This window comes from Spea bombifrons, chromosome 2 (assembly GCF_027358695.1).
Source record: "Spea bombifrons isolate aSpeBom1 chromosome 2, aSpeBom1.2.pri, whole genome shotgun sequence".
Classification (NCBI taxonomy): domain Eukaryota; kingdom Metazoa; phylum Chordata; class Amphibia; order Anura; family Pelobatidae; genus Spea; species Spea bombifrons.
In genome coordinates, this window is record NC_071088.1 from 7,975,912 (window position 1) to 7,999,427 (window position 23,516).

The 23,516-nt window shown below is 36.5% G+C and overlaps 1 protein-coding gene across 1 annotated transcript in view; it reads right to left on the reverse strand.

The window, feature by feature from the left end:
• SIM2 (SIM bHLH transcription factor 2) overlaps positions 1–22,670 on the reverse strand; it is a 32,937-nt gene extending 10,267 nt beyond the window's left edge. Inside the window, exons 1-5 of the mRNA XM_053456276.1 lie at positions 22,489–22,670; positions 21,808–22,329; positions 9,744–9,826; positions 6,558–6,647; positions 2,298–2,406 (exon numbers count right to left, since the gene is read on the reverse strand). Coding sequence (XP_053312251.1) covers positions 2,298–2,406; positions 6,558–6,647; positions 9,744–9,826; positions 21,808–21,982 — 457 coding nt within the window. The 5' untranslated portion in view covers positions 21,983–22,329; positions 22,489–22,670. The remainder of the gene's footprint in view (positions 1–2,297; positions 2,407–6,557; positions 6,648–9,743; positions 9,827–21,807; positions 22,330–22,488) is intronic.
• Between the last annotated feature and the right edge of the window lie 846 nt (positions 22,671–23,516).

The following is a 23,516-nucleotide window of genomic DNA, read 5'->3' on the forward strand; positions in this document are numbered from 1 at the left end:
TCTCCCCGGCTGATACGGAATTAAGGAGAGATTTCTAGGTAAAGCTGACTCCTGAATTTCTGCGGCCATATTGTTCTCAGAAATTCTGAGAACAATATTGTTAATCGTCTCCTTCCGCCCTGACTGCCGCCGAGGGGTAGGAGAATAACTAGACGCGGTGTGTAATATAACATTTTTAAATTAAGCGGCTCGGCCAAGCCTGTGTTCCATTAAAGGTATGGCGGCATGAGGAAAATTAACCAAGACGAGCAAAACGAGCATATTATGTCAATCTCCACTGCTAAAGTTTCCGCATAATCACATTGGGGGAATATGTCGGAACTTGATGAATTTCTAGCTTTTAGATTATTAAAAAAAAATGACTTTGCTGAAAATGTTACTATTAACATTATATTTTATTACATATTAATACTGAACCTTGAGGGTCTTATTTTCCAAAAGGCAGATCACATGACTGCTTAGGGCTCCTGGTGCTGAAAGGGGGCATCCAGTGAGCGGCAAGAAGTGAGAAAGGTCCCCAAGCGCTCTCCATGCCTCCTTACGTTGTATGGTCAATGCAAGGACTTTGCCCAATTAAGAGTTTTAGATCTATCACGTCCCTCCCCCACCAGGAAAACTCCAAATTTGCCAGAAGACACACTTAGCGGTTTGAGTAAGTGATGAACTTGGCTTTTTAAGTCGGAAGAAGGGGTGTCGCAGTATGTTAACCCCTTAATGACAAAGTCCGTACATGTACGGGCTCAAAATGCATTGCTTTCAATGGGTTTAGGGACCGCCCATTGTGCTTAAGGGGTTAAACCGCGCGTCTGTGCAGTTAATAATCAAAACACACATCTTGGTTGAAGAGCTAGCGCTCAGAACGCAGCTGTTTCTTTGCAGGATTCGTGGAATGCATTTCGCTCATCATTCCAGGAATCCGTCCTCCATGAATGGCCACAAAATTCAAGCCAACAGCCTGATACGTTCTGCTTAAACCCACAATGGACCACAATCCAACTACAAAACATCGCACTAGCCAAAAACACACATAGTCACATGTACCTTTAACACATATAACATGGTAAGTGTTACGTATGGTAATTCATGTGACCGCTTACATCTGAACACATACACTTATAGTAATTTCTTCGATTTCTCACATTTATATTTATATATATCCAGCTGATTTTAAAATAAAAAAAACAACATGAGTAAACATGAAATGCAGTTTGTAAATTGTTATTTTATGAATTGACAGTAAAGAGTTAATTAAAACTTATATCCCCCCATGTGAAAAAGCAATTGCCCCCCTAAACCGAATAACCGGATCTGCCACCCAAGGAGGGTGCAACTGCCATCAAACGTTTGCGATGACTGGCGATGAGTCTCTTATATCTCTGTGGAGGAATTTGGGCCGCTCGTCTTGGCAGAATTGTTTTAATTCAGCCACATTGGAGGGTTTTTGAGCATGAACGGCCATTTTAAGGTCATTGCCACAGCATCGCAGGTGAAATCATAATTTAAGAACTGCATGCTGTGTTTACCTGAGTTGTCTTTGTCTAATAATAAAATTAGTTATCCAAAAACATTTCAATGTGACAAATATGCACACATGATAGAGGGCAACAAAATCGGGAAGAGGCAGATTAATGTCAGGACAAAACAGGCAACTTTACGGGCCGAATGGCGGCAAATTCTATGATTCTAGTCTAGGTTGGGACAGCTGGTCTACCTGAAGTCCAGTTGCCGGGACTGTCCTCACTAAATTGGGACAGCTAGCAACTATGATAAAACATGTATTTTTTTCTCATTTTTGACATGCATACTGGTGGGTATATTTTTATTTCCAGAGCTTCCGCAGCCTGTTATGTCATACGTGACATCATGTGACATGAAGGACTTCAGGCAGGAAAGTGACTCTATGAGTGTTTTGTGATAGGAGCAGGTAGATGTATATGTATACAGTGTATATATATATATAGATAGATAGATAGATAGATAGATAGATAGATAGATAGATAGATAGATAGATAGATAGATAGATACAGTATCCAGCCGCGCAGGGTTTTATGTGTGTATATATATATATATATATATATATATATATAGAGAGAGAGAGAGAGAGAGAGATAGATAGATAGATAGATAGATAGATGGATAGATAGATAGATAGATAGATAGATAGATAGATAGATAGATAGATAATGGATGGATAGATAGATAGATAGATAGATAGATAGATAGATAGATAGATAGATAGATAGATAGATAGATAGTTAGAGTATCCAGCCGCGCAGGGTTCTATGGAATGAAATTACCTTGCAGTAAGTGTGGATGTAGCGGCTGGTGAGCCGTCAGCACGGCCGTCATCTCATCGTGATCCGAGGGGTGAATATACTCGTAAATACTGTTACCGGTGAGTTCCACCTGCCACGGGAAAGACAAACGTTTACGGAGAATGGCGGCTTTGGATGCTGGTGGATAGTAAAGAGGGGAAACCCGTCTATGGTTCTACAGAAATACAATTTCCATCCTGTGGCTAAGGATCATGGGAGTTGTAGCTTAATAAACATGACACTTGGACGAACCCGGCTCCAAATAGTGATTCCAATGCAGCCATCCGCTATTACACATTAAAATGATGAATAACATGTAGACAATTAAGCAGCGGCACTAATCTAGCAAAAAGCCATTTTCTCCTCCTGTAGATACATCGCTGATAATAAATAATTAAAATCTTAGTAAATAGGCAAAAAAATAACAGACCGATGAACCGATGAAAAAAAGACCAATAAAAAAAAGAATAAAAAAAAAGGCGCTACTGGTTGTGTAATCGGACCATATGATCAAACAGATTAAGCATTTCACATCAAAATAAGGTTTATTTACCCAATATTGGCTGTGATGGCCCTCAGCAGAGCAAAAAAATCATCATCAACGGGCGTGTTTGTAATGATTTTTTGCCCTCGTGAATAGGCTTTTTCATAAAAAATAAATAACGTCACTCCACTTTTAATAACTTGTGATTGGGATCATCTATAAACTGAGGGGAGGATTCTGCCTAAAGGGGTCACAAAGTGGGCTGGAAAGAGACTTCGGGGGCTCCTAGATACTTTTGTTTGTTTTTCTATGAAAATAGATCTTTTCAGCTGTGCATTTCCTGTAGTATTTTTATGTAAAGCATTTTTAGGAGATTTAATCATTTTTGAATTTATATATTAAATATTTTATGTCAGCTTTACTGTTACACTAAAGGACAGATGACATCATCGGCTTATGTAATGGACAATAAAATGCATGACTCGTAAAAACCTTTTTTTTTGTAGAAAAAGGCGTGTTTTGGTTACAATCTAACTTTTTTAAAGTAAAAACAGAACTGTCATTTTACTTTGATTTTTAAAAATGCAGAAACTTTTAAGAATTGTTTTCCGTTGATGATGCCATCTTTTCGAATACCATAGCCATATAAAGTATATAATTAAAAAAATATTATAAAAAATAAATAAATTTATTTGACTTGGGTCGGGGCAATCAGAGTTACATTGGCAGAATAGCCAGCACAATGCTTCATCATCATCATCATCATCATCATCATCATCTACTATTCAGAGGAAAAAAACAACTGCTGAACAGATTTTTAAATAAAAAATGTTTTTTTTATACGCTTGGAGCACCAGCTGCACCAAACATGAATAATAAGCATTTTACTAAGTAAATGAGTGTGCATTTTTACATGAAGGAAGATTAAAACACATTGTTCAAACTCAGGAATGCCCTTTTCCGCCCTCGGTGGTCCCCATCAGTTTGGATCGCTTGATCAACCAATCACTGTGCAGGAGAGAGCTCCCACACAAATCAATGGGAGCATGCTTACGGGGGGGACTCGTTAGACCCTCTATAAACCTTGTGTGAGCCGGAGCTGGAGCTCGCTGGAGGCGAGTGCCTGATACTTCCTCGGCCCCTTTCAGGAGAACCGAACAGATCTCCTGGAAGAGACAGGAGCTGAGGGACAAGGAGACATCTTAAATGTATAGAAAGAACAGTCCCGGGGGAAGCATTGGACGCAGGGGCAACATGACTGAGGTGACGCCAGGCAGCCCCCGTATCTGAGGAGATTATCAAATAACGGCATTAAGGGGCCAGGTTATGGTTGGTGGGTGCCCCTTGGAGGGGCAGGACGCAGGGGGGCCTGTATGGGCCAACGTCCCACCCTCCCCATTATTTAGTGCTGTTCTATGTTTAGTGGGGTTGGTCGCTGGCATGGTGTAAGGGTGAACCACCTATAGAGTTGGTTGGACTTGAACATTCCTGGGGCTGGAGCCCTCGTGATTTCGTTTGGAGGATATGGGACGCTGTACGCCGGTAGCACCACAGGGACATAATTGGTACGCCTGTGCCAGCCGGTGGTGGTGGTGAATACATGGTTTGGCTCAGTTCCAGCTGATGTAATGGTTGGTTATATATTAATAGGTTTACCTAAATAGCATACATTTGTACAATAATGTTAACTGTTTACAAATTGTTTAAGGATATGTTGAGTGTCGCGGTGCTGAACTGCAAGGTGAAAAGGATCGAGGCCAATTTTATCCATAGTTGACTTTAATAATTCTTTAAACTTTGATTCATTGTGTGGTTTCTTATTGGGTGGGAAAAGGGATGCCGACCCAGGCTCTACCTCAGTCAAATATTCTCAAAAATAGAACATCCATCAAATATAGGTGGAGATGTCCCTTTAATCAACATGATCGCATTGTACACATAGGAAATATTCACTGTATTTGGTGAAAAAAAAAAAAAGAAATGTATTGATAAGGAAGAAAAAAGTCATAAACCTGCAAAAAAAATAATAATAATAATAAAAAAAAAAATATATATATATATATATATATATAGATACAGTATATATAAATATATTTTACATTTAATGTCGCTGATGATATTTTAAGGGCCATATTCAATAAACTGGGCTGGAGGGGATTTTTATAATGCCGTTGACTATGATATATACCTGTTATAGCATTGAATAAAACAAAAGTTGGTTTGGGATATAATTTGCGTTTGGACAGGGTGTGGGGACAATCTCAGTGGTAAAAAGAAACCAGGGTCGGAATTGTTCATCAGAATCTCCCAATAGTAAATACTTATAGAGAAGTCTTAAGTGCAAAAAAATTCAATACATTTTTAGCGCAATAAAGGATTTATTTTATAGCAAAAGACTTAAAGCAAAGACAAGAGGCTTTACTGAAATGACTAATAGTCGGTCATATTAAAAGCAGGGGGAAAAAAATCTGAAGAAGGCGGTAAGCGATCTATATTTGATTTCTGGTTTTCTGAAGATATTTGGCATTTCTTAGGTATATAACATTTTAAATCACCTCCAGATGGCATTTCGCTGGATTCTATTGTGCCGTCCATTTCCATACATACTTTACCAAGGTAGTTTTAGTCACTTTATTGGAATGATGAGAACATAATGTTTATTTCTTGTGTTTGCAAATCCCGACTGCGTTGAATTTGTTAAACATTATTAAAGTTTGCAAACGGTATGCGATACGTAGCTTTTTTTCTGTGGATTTTTTTAAAATGCATATTGACGCAAGCAATTGTCTCGCCAATAAAATGAATCCTCAATATGAAATTTGAATTTCTGTTGAACGTCATATTAAACACATGAACAAACATATAGATATAATATATATAGACACATATAGATATAATATATATAGATACATATAGATATAATATATATAGACACATATAGATATAATATATATAGACACATATAGATATAATATATATAGACACATATAGATATAATATATATAGACACATATAGATATAATATATATAGATACATATAGATATAATATATATAGACACATATAGATATAATATATATAGACACATATAGATATAATATATATAGACACATATAGATATAATATATATAGATACATATAGATATAATATATATAGATACATATATATATAGACACATATAGATATAATATATATAGATACATATAGATATAATATATATAGACACATATAGATATAATATCTATAGATACATATAGATATAATATATATATATAGACACATATAGATATAATATATACAGTATATATATATATATATATATATATACATGTGTGTACATACAGTGCTTAATAAAGTGATAGTAAAATGTATAGTTAATACATTCTAGAATAATAAATGTATAATGCTTTTGAGACCATCTATGGCTCTTCTTCAAGCATAATACATCTAATAAAGAGACCTAGGAGATCTCTTCTGCTTCAATCTATTATACTTCAGTTATACTTCTTTTCTAGAATAATGTAGGCAGCAGAATCAGCAGAAAATGTGTTTATAAAATAAACCTTGGAAATAAAATGAATTATTCTACATCTAAAGGCCTTTCTGAATTCTATATTCAAATATCATTTAAAAAGTCTTAGTGAAGCCCCGCCGCGAGCTACGTCTCTAACCACGCTCCCTAAAGCAAAAGGGGTACAGAGCAGTCGCTCAGTCGAGGGAGACAAATATATGATTTAGATCACTACGTGCGTTCTTACCTGTGACAGACCCAGGTGTACGGAGGCAGTTTCTGAGATGTACATTATTTTACCATCAGATGCGACAACGAACACAAATCCATCTAGAGTCTGTAAAAAAAAAAAGATACAGTTAGAATATAGATCACATAGTCATATTACTATATTAACAGCTCTTCTGATGGCGGTATATCACATAATATTAGACTCATGTGACCTCCTGAGAGTCCCTTGTATGTCTGCTGCTATGGACTACAAATGCCAAATACACTATATGGACAAAAGTATTGGGACACCTGACCGTTACACCAACAGGGACTTTGATGACATCACATCCTAAATACAGAGACATTAATATGAAGTTGCCCCCCCCCTTTGCAGCGATAACAACTTCCACCCTTCTGGGAAGGATGAACGGGAATGCAGATTGTGAGCCGGGCGTCTCGTCCAACATCAGTGCCGACATCACAAATATTCATAAATGGATGAATGAACAAAAATTCACACAGAAACCCTCCAAAGTTTTGTGGAAAAACTTCCCAGAAGAGTGGAAGCTGTAAGAGCTGCAAAGGGGGGGGGGCAACTACATATTAATGTCTATGTATTTAGAATATGATGTCATCTGTTGGTGTAATGGTCAGGTGTCCCAATACTTTTGTCCATGTAGTGTATGTAAATATGAAAACCCCTGTCCGGAGGTCCCAAGATATATCGGAAAGCTCTGTTTCACTTGAGTTTGTTCATTTAGGTAATATTACTCCTATAAATTCTGCATATTGCATAGCCTTCAGTGCATTTTACTGCATGCAAATAGGTGCAGACGTTCTTTAGTTAATGACAGTTCTTCTGTCTCATTTAACTCCTCCCCCAGCGGCCTCTACTGAAAGCAGACAGCATACCCCAGTACACATGCAACGTACTGATGCTTCAGTGACTTTAATGGGGGTGCTACTGAGCGTGTGCAATACGTCTGCAGACTATTGCTGCATTAGAGTTAGCCGGGAAAAATGAAGTCTAATGTTCTAACTCCAATAACTAAATAAAATGCATTGTCGACCATGTAATGGTTTTCGGGACCAAGCATTTCCTTAAAAACGATGTACAACACAAAGATCCCTTATTATCCCTTATTATCTGTTATAATTAGCGAAAGAATATCTGAACTGGCCCTCCCAGACGTTGCCGGCTACTTTATTACCTAGTGGAAACCATGATCATACCATCACCAGCGGAATATATTACACCTCCTCAGCCAGAATGTTTAATTATATCCCAATCAACTTTTAGATTTTCTCCAGAGATGCAAACAAACAAACCGTCTCGGCGAAACTATCAAAAATATAAAAAATTCAAATATCGTAGGTAACGACCAAAAAAAAAAAGGGAGGAATAGCCAGACCACAAAACAGAAACATGGTGCAGCTTATGACTTTATGAAAAACACATTTTACAAAGTGAGATCGTACATGGGTTCTGGAGAGATTATTATGTATTTCTTTTTTCTCAAATAATAGCAACTTTCAATGCAAATCTTCAGGGCTTTGGGCCACATATGAAAAATTGCAGTGGATTAAATGCTTTTAGGAGCAAACATACCCGTACGCCGAGAATTTATCTTAAAAAAAATAAAAAATCCGCCATAAATATTTAGAATCTGCCGGTAAAAAATGAGCCCAAAACTCTCTGAGACAAGGATGGCTGTTTCCTTATGAATAGCGCGTATTCCATATAAAAAGGACGTTTAAAAATAACACCGAAAAAAAACAAATTGGCCGGTGATTATTTTTTTAATATTAAGAGAGATGAGGTTAAGTATACATCATGCTCCAAATTCATATTTATCATTTGTGTTTATCCAGCAAAACGGTCTTATTAAATCATTATTCTGCACTCACAAATAAGCTTAAGAAAATATGTTTTTGGGCAGGGAGCTGAGGGCGGCTTTCATGGATTCTGTAGGAAAAAATGCAAGCGGATTAAGCTTGGAAAAAGCAAGCGCTACAAGTTTGAATATACTCTTTTTTTTTGCACATTTATTCAGTGAAGCGCATGTTTTTTGATATTTAAAGGGATTATGTTTATTTCGGTATTCTGATGGCCTGCAAAAAATGACTAGGTTCTAAAATATATATTAAAGGGCAATGGGCTGGCAACGGGCTGGCAATGGCGGGGTGGCTTTAAGGCCAGCGGCCGCCGGGTGACGGCTAGATATGTGGGCCGGCCGTAGCCAGTTGCATTTATGATAATAAGTAATGTCATGCGCCGCCATCTGAAAAACTCTCCTTAAACGTTAGTTAGTACCACATTGGCCTTGGATGGCTGTCCATGGTGCTGATTAGGGCGGATGTGTAATTAGAAAATTAATATCCAACCTGATAATTTAAAAAAAATAAGTTCTTTAAATTGTATCTTTTTTTGTAAAGTTTTTTACAAAATTGGTGCAAAAAAAGTAGGACGCGAGTGTGTAAAAATATATGCCAGAAAATGCATCAATGTATCGATATCTCAGACACGACCACGTTTAGTTTCTATTCGGTGGAGCGTCAGTGGTGGGTGTCTCTTTCTTGGTTCAATACCCTTGGAGCGCAGTAAGAGGTAGATTAAAAAGGGAGATCTCATGAACCTCCTTTTAAAATGGAAAGTGAGAACGCCGACCTACGTTATCCCAAACTATCTAGGTAGGAACATAAATACTTTGGTAAACTTTCAGAAGAGGGTTTCAGAACTCTCGGGTACAGGAAGAGATAAACCTCATGGAGCTCAATTGCACAAAGGTGCCCTTTTTATCCTCAAAATGAAGACCAGATAGGACATTTTTAAACTAACCATAGGACGTGTACAGGGAATGCTCAGTACAAATTACAATACATGGTGTTGGAGGACGACGTGGAGAAGAGCCAAAGCGACATATTCTGGCCTAGGTCAACTAGGTCAGATTGTCCCAACCCCTACCTCCTACACTATGGAGGACTGTAGCAATACCCACTGCTTTCACTGATAACATGCGGCCACTACCAGGGCCGAGGCGGGTGCACGGGGTGCACAACGCCCAAGCGGCAGGGGCTGGAGGAGACGGGCGCCATTATTTCCCCCCGGCAAGTCTTTGTGTTCTTCTATTACTCTCATAGTCGCTGGCTGTGCCAGTTGGAAAACCCGTCACATAACACTTACCTTTACTGCAATAATATGATAGATATTAACCATTACCTGAAGTAGATGGGAACCGAGTTCTTTTGCCATATTATCCAGCGGTCCGATTCGAGATGGATGCCCCCAAGCATCTCCTAAACCTGACGGGAAAAAGAAAAGAGAAAGACATGATTAAAGACTAAGACAATGGTGGTTGGGTTAAACGGTTTACGGGTGATGCTGTCTGTGGCTCTATAAATCCGCGCCATCCGCCAGAGCTAGAGAATGATGCGTGGAAGCAGCGGCGGTTGATAAATGGAGGGGGATTTCCAATGTGTTTCATGACTTCTGACCTGGAGGACAATTTTTCATGCTGGTAAAAAGCCCAGCGCCGAGGAGGGAAAGATTATCTTAACGCCGCGCAGCTTGCGGCAAATGGCTCTGAAACCGGCTAACAAAGATTTCAAGCCTCGTGCGGTAGATTAGGCAAAAAATTACTTGGCAGACAGAAAATCAGGTTTCATTTCTTTGTGACAAATTAAACATATTCCTACTGGGCAGATATTATGTTATGCTTTAGATTGCAAGCTCCTTTGAGCAGGGCCTCCCTCTCCTTTTCTTTCCGTGAGTCTAAATTGTTATGTGATGTACAGCACTATGGCATATGATGGAGATATATAAATTGATAAACTCTAATAAAGTGCCTCCCAAGTTTCCCATTTAGTTCATGATTCAAAATATACACAAGAATGACGCATTGGGGAGACACCGCCTGTGATGTAATAGGATACGGTTTCCTTAACTGGATATGTATTCTAAATTTATGATGTACAAAAACAGGTTTTATAGAATTTCTTTTATTGTAAAATAATATCCTCTTCTGTATGTATGAAGTGTCTAAGTCGTTACCTACTGCCCGTGTCACTCTTTCTAGGTAGCAGAAATGGGGTAACGGACTGGGAGCGATGCCAAGTCCACGTTAAGTGATTGGCAACCCATGAAATGTGTTCGGTGGCAGAAATGGAAAAAAGGATTCTATCAAAAAAGAAGAACGGAAACAATGTGTTCATCCTGCGCTGTGGCAATATAACCAATGACAACTGAAAAAAATATAAATTTCCATCATTTTGTTGCAGAAATATATATTTTTATTAAATTACAGAAATTGTGTTTTCCCGTTCTATCATAGCACCTGCCATAAACTGATACTTTTCTGCTGTATTTTGGTTTTCCAGATCTACTCAAGCAGGTCTGGGACTGGAACACATTAACAGCCACGGTCACTCATTACAACACCCGAGAAACTGCACACAAAGTCCTGCGCAGGTTGTGTAACTACAGCAATGGCCAAAAACCCAACATAATCACATGTCCCTCGATACTCCCACACCGCACAGTCACGCTTACTCCATCGACTGTGTCTAAACGCTGTAATGTGGCTCAATGAGAAACCTTGTACAATTGATTATTGCTCCAAGGTATTGCTTGGTTTGGGATTTCCTTTTGTGTTATCAATTTCCCTTAGATGTCTGTGGTTTGCGCAGTATTTCTAGATGATATTACAATAATAACTACATGGAACAGTAAAAATAGAGTGCACCCCCTGGGTCGGTGATCTAACAATAGGAATTATTAAAGGCATGGAATTTACAACAGTACCCTTTGATGCTCATTATACTTTTTAAAAGTTCTGGTCTATAAACTCTAACTTTATGCACATTAGAAGCACCATTCCCAGTATTATTAAATACCCAAATCCATGCCAGAAAGAATTCATTAATCATATGAAACGATGGCTTGTTCTTATTTTTTCCCAGGAACACTTAATTGTCATGTGACCTAAAAAAACAGGCCCTGATATGCTGTTGTCATAGAAACCTAAAACACTTCTGCGTTGTTTTTGTGTGGATAAACCTTCAGAGGAAAGAATAAAAGCACAGATCTCTTAAAGTTTATTAATTTAGTATAATTATCGGTATAATTAATGTTTTGACTAGGGGGGAAACAACAAATTACAAGGATTTAAAAAAAAAAGAGTAGCCAATCAGAAAAGATTTGCCATTACAAGACTTTCAAAATATTTTACATTTACTAAATTTTCCAAAAATATCTTAACCAGTTTTGATAAAAATATATAAAAAACATATATTTTTTTTCTGCTCCAAAGATATATCAATTAATGTAAATCTAGATATATAAGTAAATATATAACATATAAAAAATATAAAAATTGTATATAACTATAAGTAGTTCTAAAACACAATTGAACTGGGTAGTTCTAAAAAAAAAACAAAAAAAAAAAAAAAAAAAACCCCAAACCAAATATATAATAAACCCGCTATGTGAAACATCTCCATAAAACATGTGACTTAACTACTTGCACTAAAAAGCCAGCAGGATAGAGCAAAAAGTTTCTTTTTTGGAATTTACTGCGTAGCTGCACAGATGTCGAGCTGAACACAGAAAATGATTAATTTGTGAAAAATAAAATGAACAATGTCACAGAGAAATCTAGGTTTTGACAGCTGCTGGACTGAGTTATACATGACGGAGGCAACCATAGATCAGTGTTTGCAGCAGTCTATGGCCTGTTTGGACCTGTTTTACACCATAAGTCAATTTTGTTTAAAAAAAAAAGCAAACATTTATCTTAAAACAAAATCCCATATAGGTGGTAGTTCGGGTCGGTAGCACAATCCTTCTTCTGGTGTTATTTCTTGAAAAAAGGAGAAAAAAGTACCAATTGAAAAGATGCTTGAAGAAGCTTGAGTTGTCAGAAACACTTGTTTGAGTTCCTTTTTTAATAGCAAAGAAAAGATGGTGTCATTTTGTCATCCAAGGGGTTATATTGTATACCCGAAATGAAAGAAATGAATATTCTCAAAGAATATTACCCACATTATATGATTCAGGGCTGAGAAATACGTTGGTGTGTTTTAAAGAAATAATAATTAACGTCCATGATCCCACACTGCTTGGCGTGGCCCAAGGTTTGACCTTCATATAACCAAAGGCCTACCATGTAGACGTCCTTAAGGAGGCTTTTTTTATGGACAAAACCTCTTTTGAGACACCCGCTGATTATCGTGAGATCACGTTCTTGCAAAACCACATTAGCATTTTCAGAGGATGATAAAATGAACCCAAGAATCAATTTGAATGATAATTTTAACAATCATTAAAAAGGGAGCTGGGTGAAAAATAATCATGATGGCGTCTGTTTCAGGTCTCCGAACACGTAGTTCTAAAATCAGATTTTGCTTAACGTTTGTTTATCCAGATTTGTTGTGTGTGATCCGGTAACAACTGTAATCCTGATCAGCGGAGCTGTGTGTGGGCTGGAGTATATCGCCTTATTAGAGTAGGCTTGTCAGGTAAAGAGGAGGCTTCCACTTCTTTCATTAAGATTTTGAGCAAGTCTGGAATGGCATGGACCTGCTCATTCAGAAGCCCAATTGACTCAGTTGATTCAGGTTCTGTAAGAGGCAGACTAGGGTCTGGCTCAGCACCAGCCTGCCAAGCTTACATCCTCACCTTAATTATTGAAAATGCCCCTACCATCTAACAAGGGAGGACACCCTGTTGGTCAGGAGACAAGCCCAGCCAAATGTTATAAAGCTGCAGAACACTTTGGCGAATAACACTCTCCATAGGCACTATACAGCCCTGTCCAAAACACATTTAAAGCAAGGGATTCAATACAAAGGAACACAAAAAGGCACAGTCAGGTTGTAACTGCTTCCTTTGGATATTTTAGACCCCTGGTGGTCATATCAGGAGCTGCAAGTAAAAAAATACACCCAAAAAGGCTTCCTTTGGTGTTTAAATCAGAATAGCCCATTGCCATTTCTGCCCCCTGCAAATTCTTCCCTTTTATCTTTTATGTACTCTATCTTTATTTAGAGTGTAAGCTCTGAAGAGCAGGATCTAATGAATATATATAAATATCTATATATATTTATATATTACGGTATGTCGGTGTGTTTCTCATTGCCACTTTACAACACAGCAGAGTATGTTGGTGCTTTACAAATGAATAGTAAGTTTGCAACATCCCTGGTAGTTTAAAAGACAAAACAAGCAAAACAGAAAATTACAGGTGTATACACGAAAAGTGCTTACTGAATATCAATGTTAGGGTTAAATGATCAATTCTTTTGGAATCGATTTTGTAGTAAAACTAGACCTTGAGGATTGTGTCATATAACATATACATATGATCACTAATTATTTCAGGAGGCTTGGTATTATTAATATTCTTCAATTCGACGAGGTAAATATTGAAAACCAACCAAAATATTTAAAATACTAAAACAATTCTTGGCAATCAAACCTTGCGGATTCCTTGTAGGTGATGTTGATGGATTCGTTTTGACTTTATCATTAATTGTTCAAATTATTGTTTTTTTTTCAATTAATACTGAATTAAGGAAGCTGGTAAGCTAGTTTTATAACTGATAATTATTTATTGTTATCGTTATTTTTGTATTAATGATATAGGATTTTGGGTGATGGCAAATATTTAGCTGATTTAAAGGTCCACATCCAGCACGCATGGGGTTAATAATCAAGCCTCAAAGGGTTATTTTACATTCCCCGCCCCTTCCAGCGTTCATAGGGTTAATACTCCCGGATCACTGCTGCTGATTCACGTTTTCTCACCTTTCCAGCATACATGGGTTAATACCCAGGGATCACAGAGCTGTTTCACATGTTCTCCACTTTCCAGGTTTCATAGGGTTAATAATCCAGGATCACAGGGACTGTTTCACATTTCCTCATCCTTCCAGCATACATGGGGTTAATACCCAGGGATCACAGAGCTGTTTCACATTTCCTCTCCTTTCCAGGGTTCATTGGGTTAATACTCCAGGACCGCTGGGACTGTTTCACATTTCCTGCCCCTTCCAGCGTGCATGGGGTTAATGCCCAGGGATCACAGAGCTGTTTCACATTTCCTCTCCCCTGCTGTTGCTAAAGATCTGGGACGTGTTTTGCTCTCACTTGCCTAGATTAGGGTTTTTAATACCTCTTTACATGTCAGAAAATTTCTATTTCTTAGGAAAAGACACCTTTCATGTAACAAGATCTGGAACAATGGAAGGAAAAGCTCAGCACAGGAGAAAATGTGATCCCCTCTTTTTTTTTACTGGGGGTGCAAAATGTGACCCCAACAGCTTTATAAACCCACCCCTGCCCCAAAATAATGGCCAGGCAGATAATGCACTCATTATGGCAAAAAGGGATCCGGGCTTGGAAGGGGTAAAATATCACAGAAAACAACCGATCCTTCTGTTTTACAGTTAAATGCTTTAAACCTTCTTATCCCAGATGGATCAGAGGCCAGAGAACCTACCGTGATGTTTGTGAACAATAGATCTCATTAAACACAAAATGATACTGCTGTTCCTGTTTGTTTTTGTTAAGGAACATCAATAATAAATGAGTTTTAAAGACAAGTTTCTGAAACTTGGTTACTCGGGGTCCAAGGCCACATGGTGTCTGTCTGCTTATACATTCAAATCTCCAGACATCGCTTTCATTTTCACTTTATAAAGAGTTTCTTCCCAATGACTTTCCAGGCAATCCTCTAATACAGGGTTGTATGGTTTATGTTAATGAGGTAATAAAAATAATACTATCACTACTACTACTACCACTAATAATAATAATAATAATAATAATAATAATAATAATAATAATAATCAAAAATAATAATAATGTAATATTTGGTTTAGAGGATTAATTACAGAATAGAAATGGATAAACTCACTGGGTATTGTCATTATTAGTTATACATGGATATATTTCATCAGTTTGTTGGGTAACATGATTAGACTTTTATATTTATCCTTGTGCCCCTGTGTCTGTCTGTGTACAAGTGTTTGTGTGTGTCTGTATGTCAATCTGTGTATGTGTGTCTTTGTTTGTGTCTATGTGTGTTAGTTTCTGGGTGCCTGTCCTCTGTGTCTCTCCTTGTGAATTTGTATGTATGTGTGTCTTCTCACTTATTTGTAAGCATATAAAGAAAGTTCAATATGCAGGAGACCAAAACTAGTTACAGACAAACGAAACCCCTTACAACAACAACAACAACATGTAAACTGGTGAGTCACAACTAACCACTCATAACAGCATCACGTAAACTAGTTACAGTCATACCAACCAACTAATATCAACAGGTAAACTGGCTACAGTCATAGTAAAACAACGATAACAACAGGCAAACTGGTTAGATTCACAGCAAACCCCTGGTAACAAGGAAAATGGTTACAGTCAAAGCAAGTCAGTTCATAACAACAGGCAAACTGGTTAGATTCACAGCAAACCCCTGATAACAAGGAAAATGGTTACAGTCAAAGCAAGTCAGTTCATAACAACAGGCAAACTGGTTACAGTCATGCCAAACCACTGATAACAATAGGTAAAGTGATTACAATCATACCATACCAATTGTAAGAACAGGCAAATGGGTTACTGCCACACAAAACTACTAATAACAACAGGTGAACTAGTTACAGTCATACCAAATCACTGATCACAACAAGTGCACTGTTTACAATCACCCCAAACTATTAATAACTACAGATAAACTGGTCACAGTCATACTGATGGCAGGGGTCAGTACGTTACCTTTACAATACATGAACTAGTTGTAGTCACACTTCATGTACTGATGTGGCTAGACACTGATACAATAAGCCAAACCCCAAATATAACACATAAACTGGTTACAGTCACATTAACCAATGCATAGGCAGGTTAGCCCACAACTCAGTGATCCATCTTCATAGTTACAGTCCTTTATTGCAACCCAAGACCATTGATAATCCTCAAACCTGGTTCCAGCCACTGGCAGCAACTAATAAATCAGGCAAATTAAACTACTTACAAGAAAGTAAGTAATGAAGACATGAAGTAGACTGGTTCCAGCTAAATCAGATCACTATCACAACTGGTTACAGTCATATCAGAGCACTTTCTAAAACAATTCAATCACCAACTCTACAGACTGTAAAAGCAACATAGAGACTTATTTTTAGCACAGACAGCATTCTGCACCGCAATTCTCACTGGCAATCCCTGGTACCAGAGCCCCCAGCGCTATACACAGTACCAGCCTTTATCTGCCAGTATACAGAGGCTTCCCTGACACTAACTACACATACCCCAGGTAAACTGCAGTGGTTACAGTCACATGAAACCACTAATGCCAGCAGGGAAACTGGGTACAGCCATACCAAATCACTGGTAACAATGGCTAAACTGCTCATGGTTACAGTCTAAATAACTAAATAACAACAGGCAAACTGGTTACAGTCACTTCAAACAACTTGTAGCAACTGGTTAACTGGTTACTAGCCTTTATCTGCCAGTATACAGAGGCTTCCTTGGCAGTGAGAAAACATACTCCAGCATAGTACACAGGGTGTGCAAACAGGTGTAGACAGGGGGTGGCTGGGTAGATTTTATGACCAGTTACCCAGTGCTGGTTATTGTAAGTGGGCAGGGGGGGGGGGGTATGGCCCCACAGTGGGGGGGGGCACAAGTCTAATTCAGAAGTAGCACTTTTATTTTAAAAAACTAATATAATCAAAGAGGGTTTCTCTGGCTACTAGAAGAGTACAGCTATATCTGCGACTAGTTTCTCCCTGGTTCAGTGTGATAGAAGTTACTCTTCAGCTCATTTATAGTTCTAATGTCTAGCTCAGGCATTTAACTCCTTTACCTCCCTTCCCATCCACCCCCCAACCCTTTCTTCCCTGTTTACAGGAGTTGTTACTAAAACTACTAATTATCTCAATTTGCAAGATTATCATGGGATTAAATCTGAACTAATTTTTAAAACATTTTTTTCCCTTCATTTCACACCCCAGGCTTCCTGAGGGTTAAATACCTCGTTTAACCCTTTCAGTGCTACTAAGGAATTTGCAATGTCATGCACACTTGATGGCACCAAGAACTAAAACACTTCGCAGAGTCTGCGTTAATATACTCCAGCAGAAGTGGCAAAGGTTAATTCAGTGGGGTGCTTATGAATACATGCTTTAGGCTGGTTAAAATTTGAGTCTTTACATTAGGAAATACATGGGCAGAATTCAGTGACTCTAAGCTGCCAACACATTCTGTTTCTATATATGAGAATCTACACAGAAATATAGGTGTGTGCTTGCTTATGTCCATAGCCTTATACTTACTGTAAAGTCAACTGTATATATGTATTCGCTTCAACCCAGTGCTGGGTGCAGTGTAATTGCACCTACTACACTGCTTAATACATTGATAACTGTTTGGACCCCGAGGTCTAATCATGCTATAGACGTGTGCTTACAAGCAACACATTATTATATCCCAGTAATACCAGTAACATGAAGGGGTATCAGCTACCAGTGCTGTGACATTGTACAAAATGAAGTATTACAATAGCTATTATATATCATTATTATAACATGAGATAATCTGCATGGAACAGCCCCCACACTAATGATATACACTGATATAAAGATATGTTTTACAAACCTATCGCATTTTTTTCTATAATGTTTGATATTATACTTGTAAGAATAATGTTATAAAATGAAATAAGGACTTTATTTAGTTACAATGAATTAAAACAATATATATATATATATATATATATATATATATATAATTTAAAGTAATGCGCTTTTAATAGAGTATTTTTATAATAAGCCAGCATTAAATTATTCGGACTATTATATTACTGCCCAGTACTGTATTCTCAGATTGTTTAATATTAAGTAGATTTAAGTAGTTTGGTTTGCGTTTTTTCTTGTTGGCGTTTTTGCCTAAAATGTATGTAATTTATGAATTTATGTGGTGGAAACATATCAAACGTAACACTTCTTAAGTCCAACAAACGTTTTAATTTTTCGGCTAATACTCTTTTTTTCTAATAATAATACTAAATTATTATTATTAGTAGTAGTATTATTGCTACTATTACTGCTATTATTATTTATGATCTGAAAGTATTTAAAATATCAGAAAACGTTAAATGAAATCATCTAGGGAATTTATGAATTATTTCTCAAAAAAATACCTCCCTGATATAATGTGAGAAAACGAATTTTATCTATAAGCCGATGAATAAAAAACAGGTACAATACAATGTGCCGTTTACTATACTACACACACACACACATTTTGTAGATATATATACATTTATATATATATATATATATATATATATATATACAGAAAGAAGAGAAAGATCTGTGTTTATATAGTTATATATATATATATATATATATAGTATCTATATATTCACAGTATATATATATATATATATATATATATATATATATATATATATATATATATATATGTTACTTAGGTAATTCTTTCAAGAGTATTTTATGTCGAGAAACACGAGTTTTTCCAGATTACGTATGCAAATACTTTATACATTTTGAGTAATTTTCTAAACATTTTAAAGCAATTTGACAAAGAAACAACTTGTGACAATATAATGGAGGAAAGGATTGTTTGATTCACAGCCATTTAAACCATTACCAATATTAGAAATATGTCCATGTGTTCATATACATTTACAAAAGCTAAAATGGTTAAAGTTTAATTTTCGTTTAAATGCTGCTTTATTGGAGTAACCAAAAAAACCTCAGACACTTGTTTTGTTTTGGCAGAAAAAGAGACTTAGTTTTAATCCTTATAATTGATGTGAAAAGTACAAAAGAAGGATTTGGGTTATCTAACCTGTTCCTGCTGAACATTAACCAGGATTTCACTTAATGCCCTTATTTCTGCTCACCTAGGGGCAAATCACTGCAGGTGAACCTAACAAGACCGGTGCTATTTTTTTTATACTAAAAAAATACATTTTCAATTTTTTTGGTTAGGGAAAAGTGACAACGTGCACATATAGTCTACATTTTAGATTAAAACTGGCAGGTGCAGCGATTAAAGTATACATTTAATTTATTTGTATAAAAATGTTAAATCAAACTAAAATAAATGATTAATCTTATAATTTTATACTACTTCCCCAGACCCCACAATTCTCCTAATGCTGCCAGTATAGCTATATTTCCTAGGGGATCACAGCCAATAATTATCAAATATAGCACATTTCTACAGCCATTTGTAAATATATCAATACACACAATAATATGTACTGAATATAACCCTTTAATATTATATTGCCATATACTATCCTTATCTATAGACCTACATTAATTATGTATGTAATATTGTCAATACACGTCTGACCGCACATATAATCAAATCCTTATCTGAAACATACATTCACAAATATCTAATTTTAGCACGAAGAAAATCAATTAAAAAAAAAGTATATATATGATTTTGCATTTTTTTATTTTTATTTTAAATATAGTCACACCATATAGTAAATAAATATATACATATGTAAATGACATATAACACACACAGATATATAAATATATATATATATATATATACACATTGTATATTTATATATATATATATATATATATATATATATAATATATATAAAATAAAATATGTTTTTTTTCAATTACATATAACACAAACTGACACATATTTTCACCAGGTTTACTGAGCATGATGGATCTGTGGATTTAATTAAAACTTTATAGTCCACAGTGCAGGCAGAAATGAGCCCATTCCCAGGACATGAAGAATTTGGTGTATTTTGGACATATGGGCTCTGCCAGTGTCCCTGGCTCTGTGCTGGGCCCCCCTTTGTCAGGATTCTGCTCTATAGACCCCATAAAGCTCTTATGAGTGTCAGCTTGGTGACATTTAATTAAATCTCCTCTCCAATATCTCTTCAGCAATCCCCTCATAGAAACTGGCATTTATTTTGTACAGAACAAGGCTTCAGAGAGGATCCCCCCAAATTCGGAAAGTGCTTTGGACAATTACATTCAGGATTCTGCTCATATATTGTGACAACTGCACAAAGCTCTTTCTGGTTAATATTTTCTTCCATAACGCCTTAGTGGATTTGCCAGGTATTTTTATTTAACCCCCCTGTGTGTTATTTGTACACCCAGCAGGGTTTTTGCAGGACTCATGCTTTGTGTTACATACAATTATAGTTAATTTGAGACAAGTGAGCAAATGAAGCTAATTATTTGTAAGAGGGATGTATGGATACTGTGGGATCCAAGCAGGCAGAGTGTGTGCATATAAAGATCCCTGCAGTAAATCACTTTATCTGCCTGATCCATCATAAATCATTAGTCTTTAAATTATCCCTAAGTATACTTCTATGACACATTACTAACTCATTTCTTGCCAGGATAATAAATATTAATAATGCACTAAACACATTTCTATTTGAGGTTTACATTCATATTGTAGGAGTTGTTATCACCATATTTCTTTACTGTTTTGGCTTATGAATAAGAATACATATACTTGTTTACATATTATATATTTTTATTATATATAACATATTTTTTTGCTGTTTTGGTTTTTGAATATGAACACATACATTTATGTAAACATTATATAGATCTATCTATCTATCTATCTATCTATCTATCTATCTATCTATCTATCTATCTATCTATCTATCTATATCTATCTATAAAAATGTATAAATATATATATTTATGTGTACATATATATATAAATATAAATATATATATATATATATATATACACACGCATATTTATATACAAATACATATATACACATTCGCATTTATCCAACCACACATACTTGCACATATATACATAAAGTTATGCTACACTATCATCAGAATATTAATAAGATGAAAATATAGACTCACTTTAAATTTTAATAACATTATTTCGATAGACGCATGTTCTGTATTACAATTATGTCATATAATCCCAACTTTAAATTTTACTATTTTGAGTTTTTATAGTAAAAAGAAAAAAACAAAGTTAAAGGTAACCGATTTGCAAAAAAAAAATTACAGGTTGCCATATATTCACAAGTATTTTGGGTTATTTTAAATGGGCGATATATTTTAAGTATATATTTGGGGAATTTTGTTTAGCGTGAATAATGAAAACAATGTGGTCGCCTGTATTAGTTTATTTTATTTATAATATTATATATAATAATGATAATAATGTATTATTATATAGATAGAGAGATTTGGATGAAGCCATTACTCACCATCTGGAAACACAGCTCTCATCTTCAGGTAGCTGGTGGTCAGGCGGATGATAGAAGCTTTGTCCAGCTGGGAGGTGATGGCAGAAGGCAGAGGCAATAATTTGGCCAGTTCATAAAATTCCCCATTCTCCTTCTCTCTTCTGGTTTTTGCTGCATTTTTTGATTTTTCCTTCATCTCGATTATTGTAGAACAAAATCACAAATACTGGCATAATAATCCCAATGTCTCTTAGATTGAGGAGTCATGTAAATTGTTTGAGAAGCCCCAGGCATGAAGTCCAGACGATCCCACCAAGCAGAGGAGTGGATGTGGACCTTCTTTTAAAGGCCTCTTTGTACACATGGTTCTGCTCGTGTCCTCATCATCCTCATGTAGAACACATTTAATCATTGGAAGCTCCCCATCCAGCTGAATATTCTCAGTTTATTCCCCTAAAGTTTCAGGAACTGCTCCTGGTTTTCGTAATCCTCTGTTTCGGTGAAGTTAAGGTCTTAGTAGTTGAAATCTGATAATAAATGTTTCTGAAAAGAAAAGGGAAACATAACATTTTAGCAATAAAGTACAAACAAAATCTGTACAAGTGCAAATCACATGCGCTATACACATACATGTATTATTTAACTCCAATGTTGGTAGCATGTGGACCTTAGGGGTACAATGACACCCCCATAATGTCATACCTGCATTGAAGGGTCTGCAGCAGAGAAATCCAACTAGATTATGGGGCAGAAAAGGGGAAAAAAAACAAATCCACTCAGTCTTAGTGAGAAGCCCAGCTGGCAGTCATTTTGCAGGCACTTTATGTTGGTTAGTTACCCCAGTCACCTGAAATGTGCAGCACCCCTGGGTGCAGAGAGGGACAGATCAGTTAGTGGCTCCCATTCTGATTGGGAAGACTCAGCACAATCCACAGCAAATGCATTCAGTCCACTGACCATAGCAGGGGGTGGGGGACCCACTCCAATTCCACTGATCCACGAATGAGGCTCCGAGGATAGCAGGAGACTGGAGTGATTGTTGAGTTAATTCGTTCCCAAAGCCTGGAGAAAACAAACAGAGGCAGGAGAGGGAGTGGAGGGGCCCCCGCTCAGTGACGCCTCCCCATCCCACTGCACAGCCAGGCAAGAGGGCTCCCAGCCTAACCCAGCACACCGGCCAGGAACGGGTTAACGGCCCCCCACTGCCCACGGGAGACCTGGGGGTGTCCGAGCATCATGTTCATTACCAGCAAATACAGCACAGGAAGGGCAAGAGTAGAATACAGTTAGATAGATCGATAGATGGATAGATAGATAGATAGATGATAGATAGATAGATAGATAGATCGATAGATGGATAGATAGATAGATGGATAGAAAGATAGATAGATAGATAGATAGATAGATAGATAGACAGACAGACAGACAGACAGACAGACAGATAGATAGATAGATAGATAGATAGATAGATAGATAGATAGATAGATAGATAGATAGATAGATAGAAGATACACACATAGATAGATTTATACATACATAGTTAGATAGATATAGAAAGATAAATATCTGATTATACATATATAGATATAAGATAGATAGATTGATAGATAGACATAGAAAGATAAATGTAAATAGATATATTAAAGATATAAGACACACAGATATATATATATATATAAATATATATATAAATATATATATATATATATACGTAGTATATAAACATATGA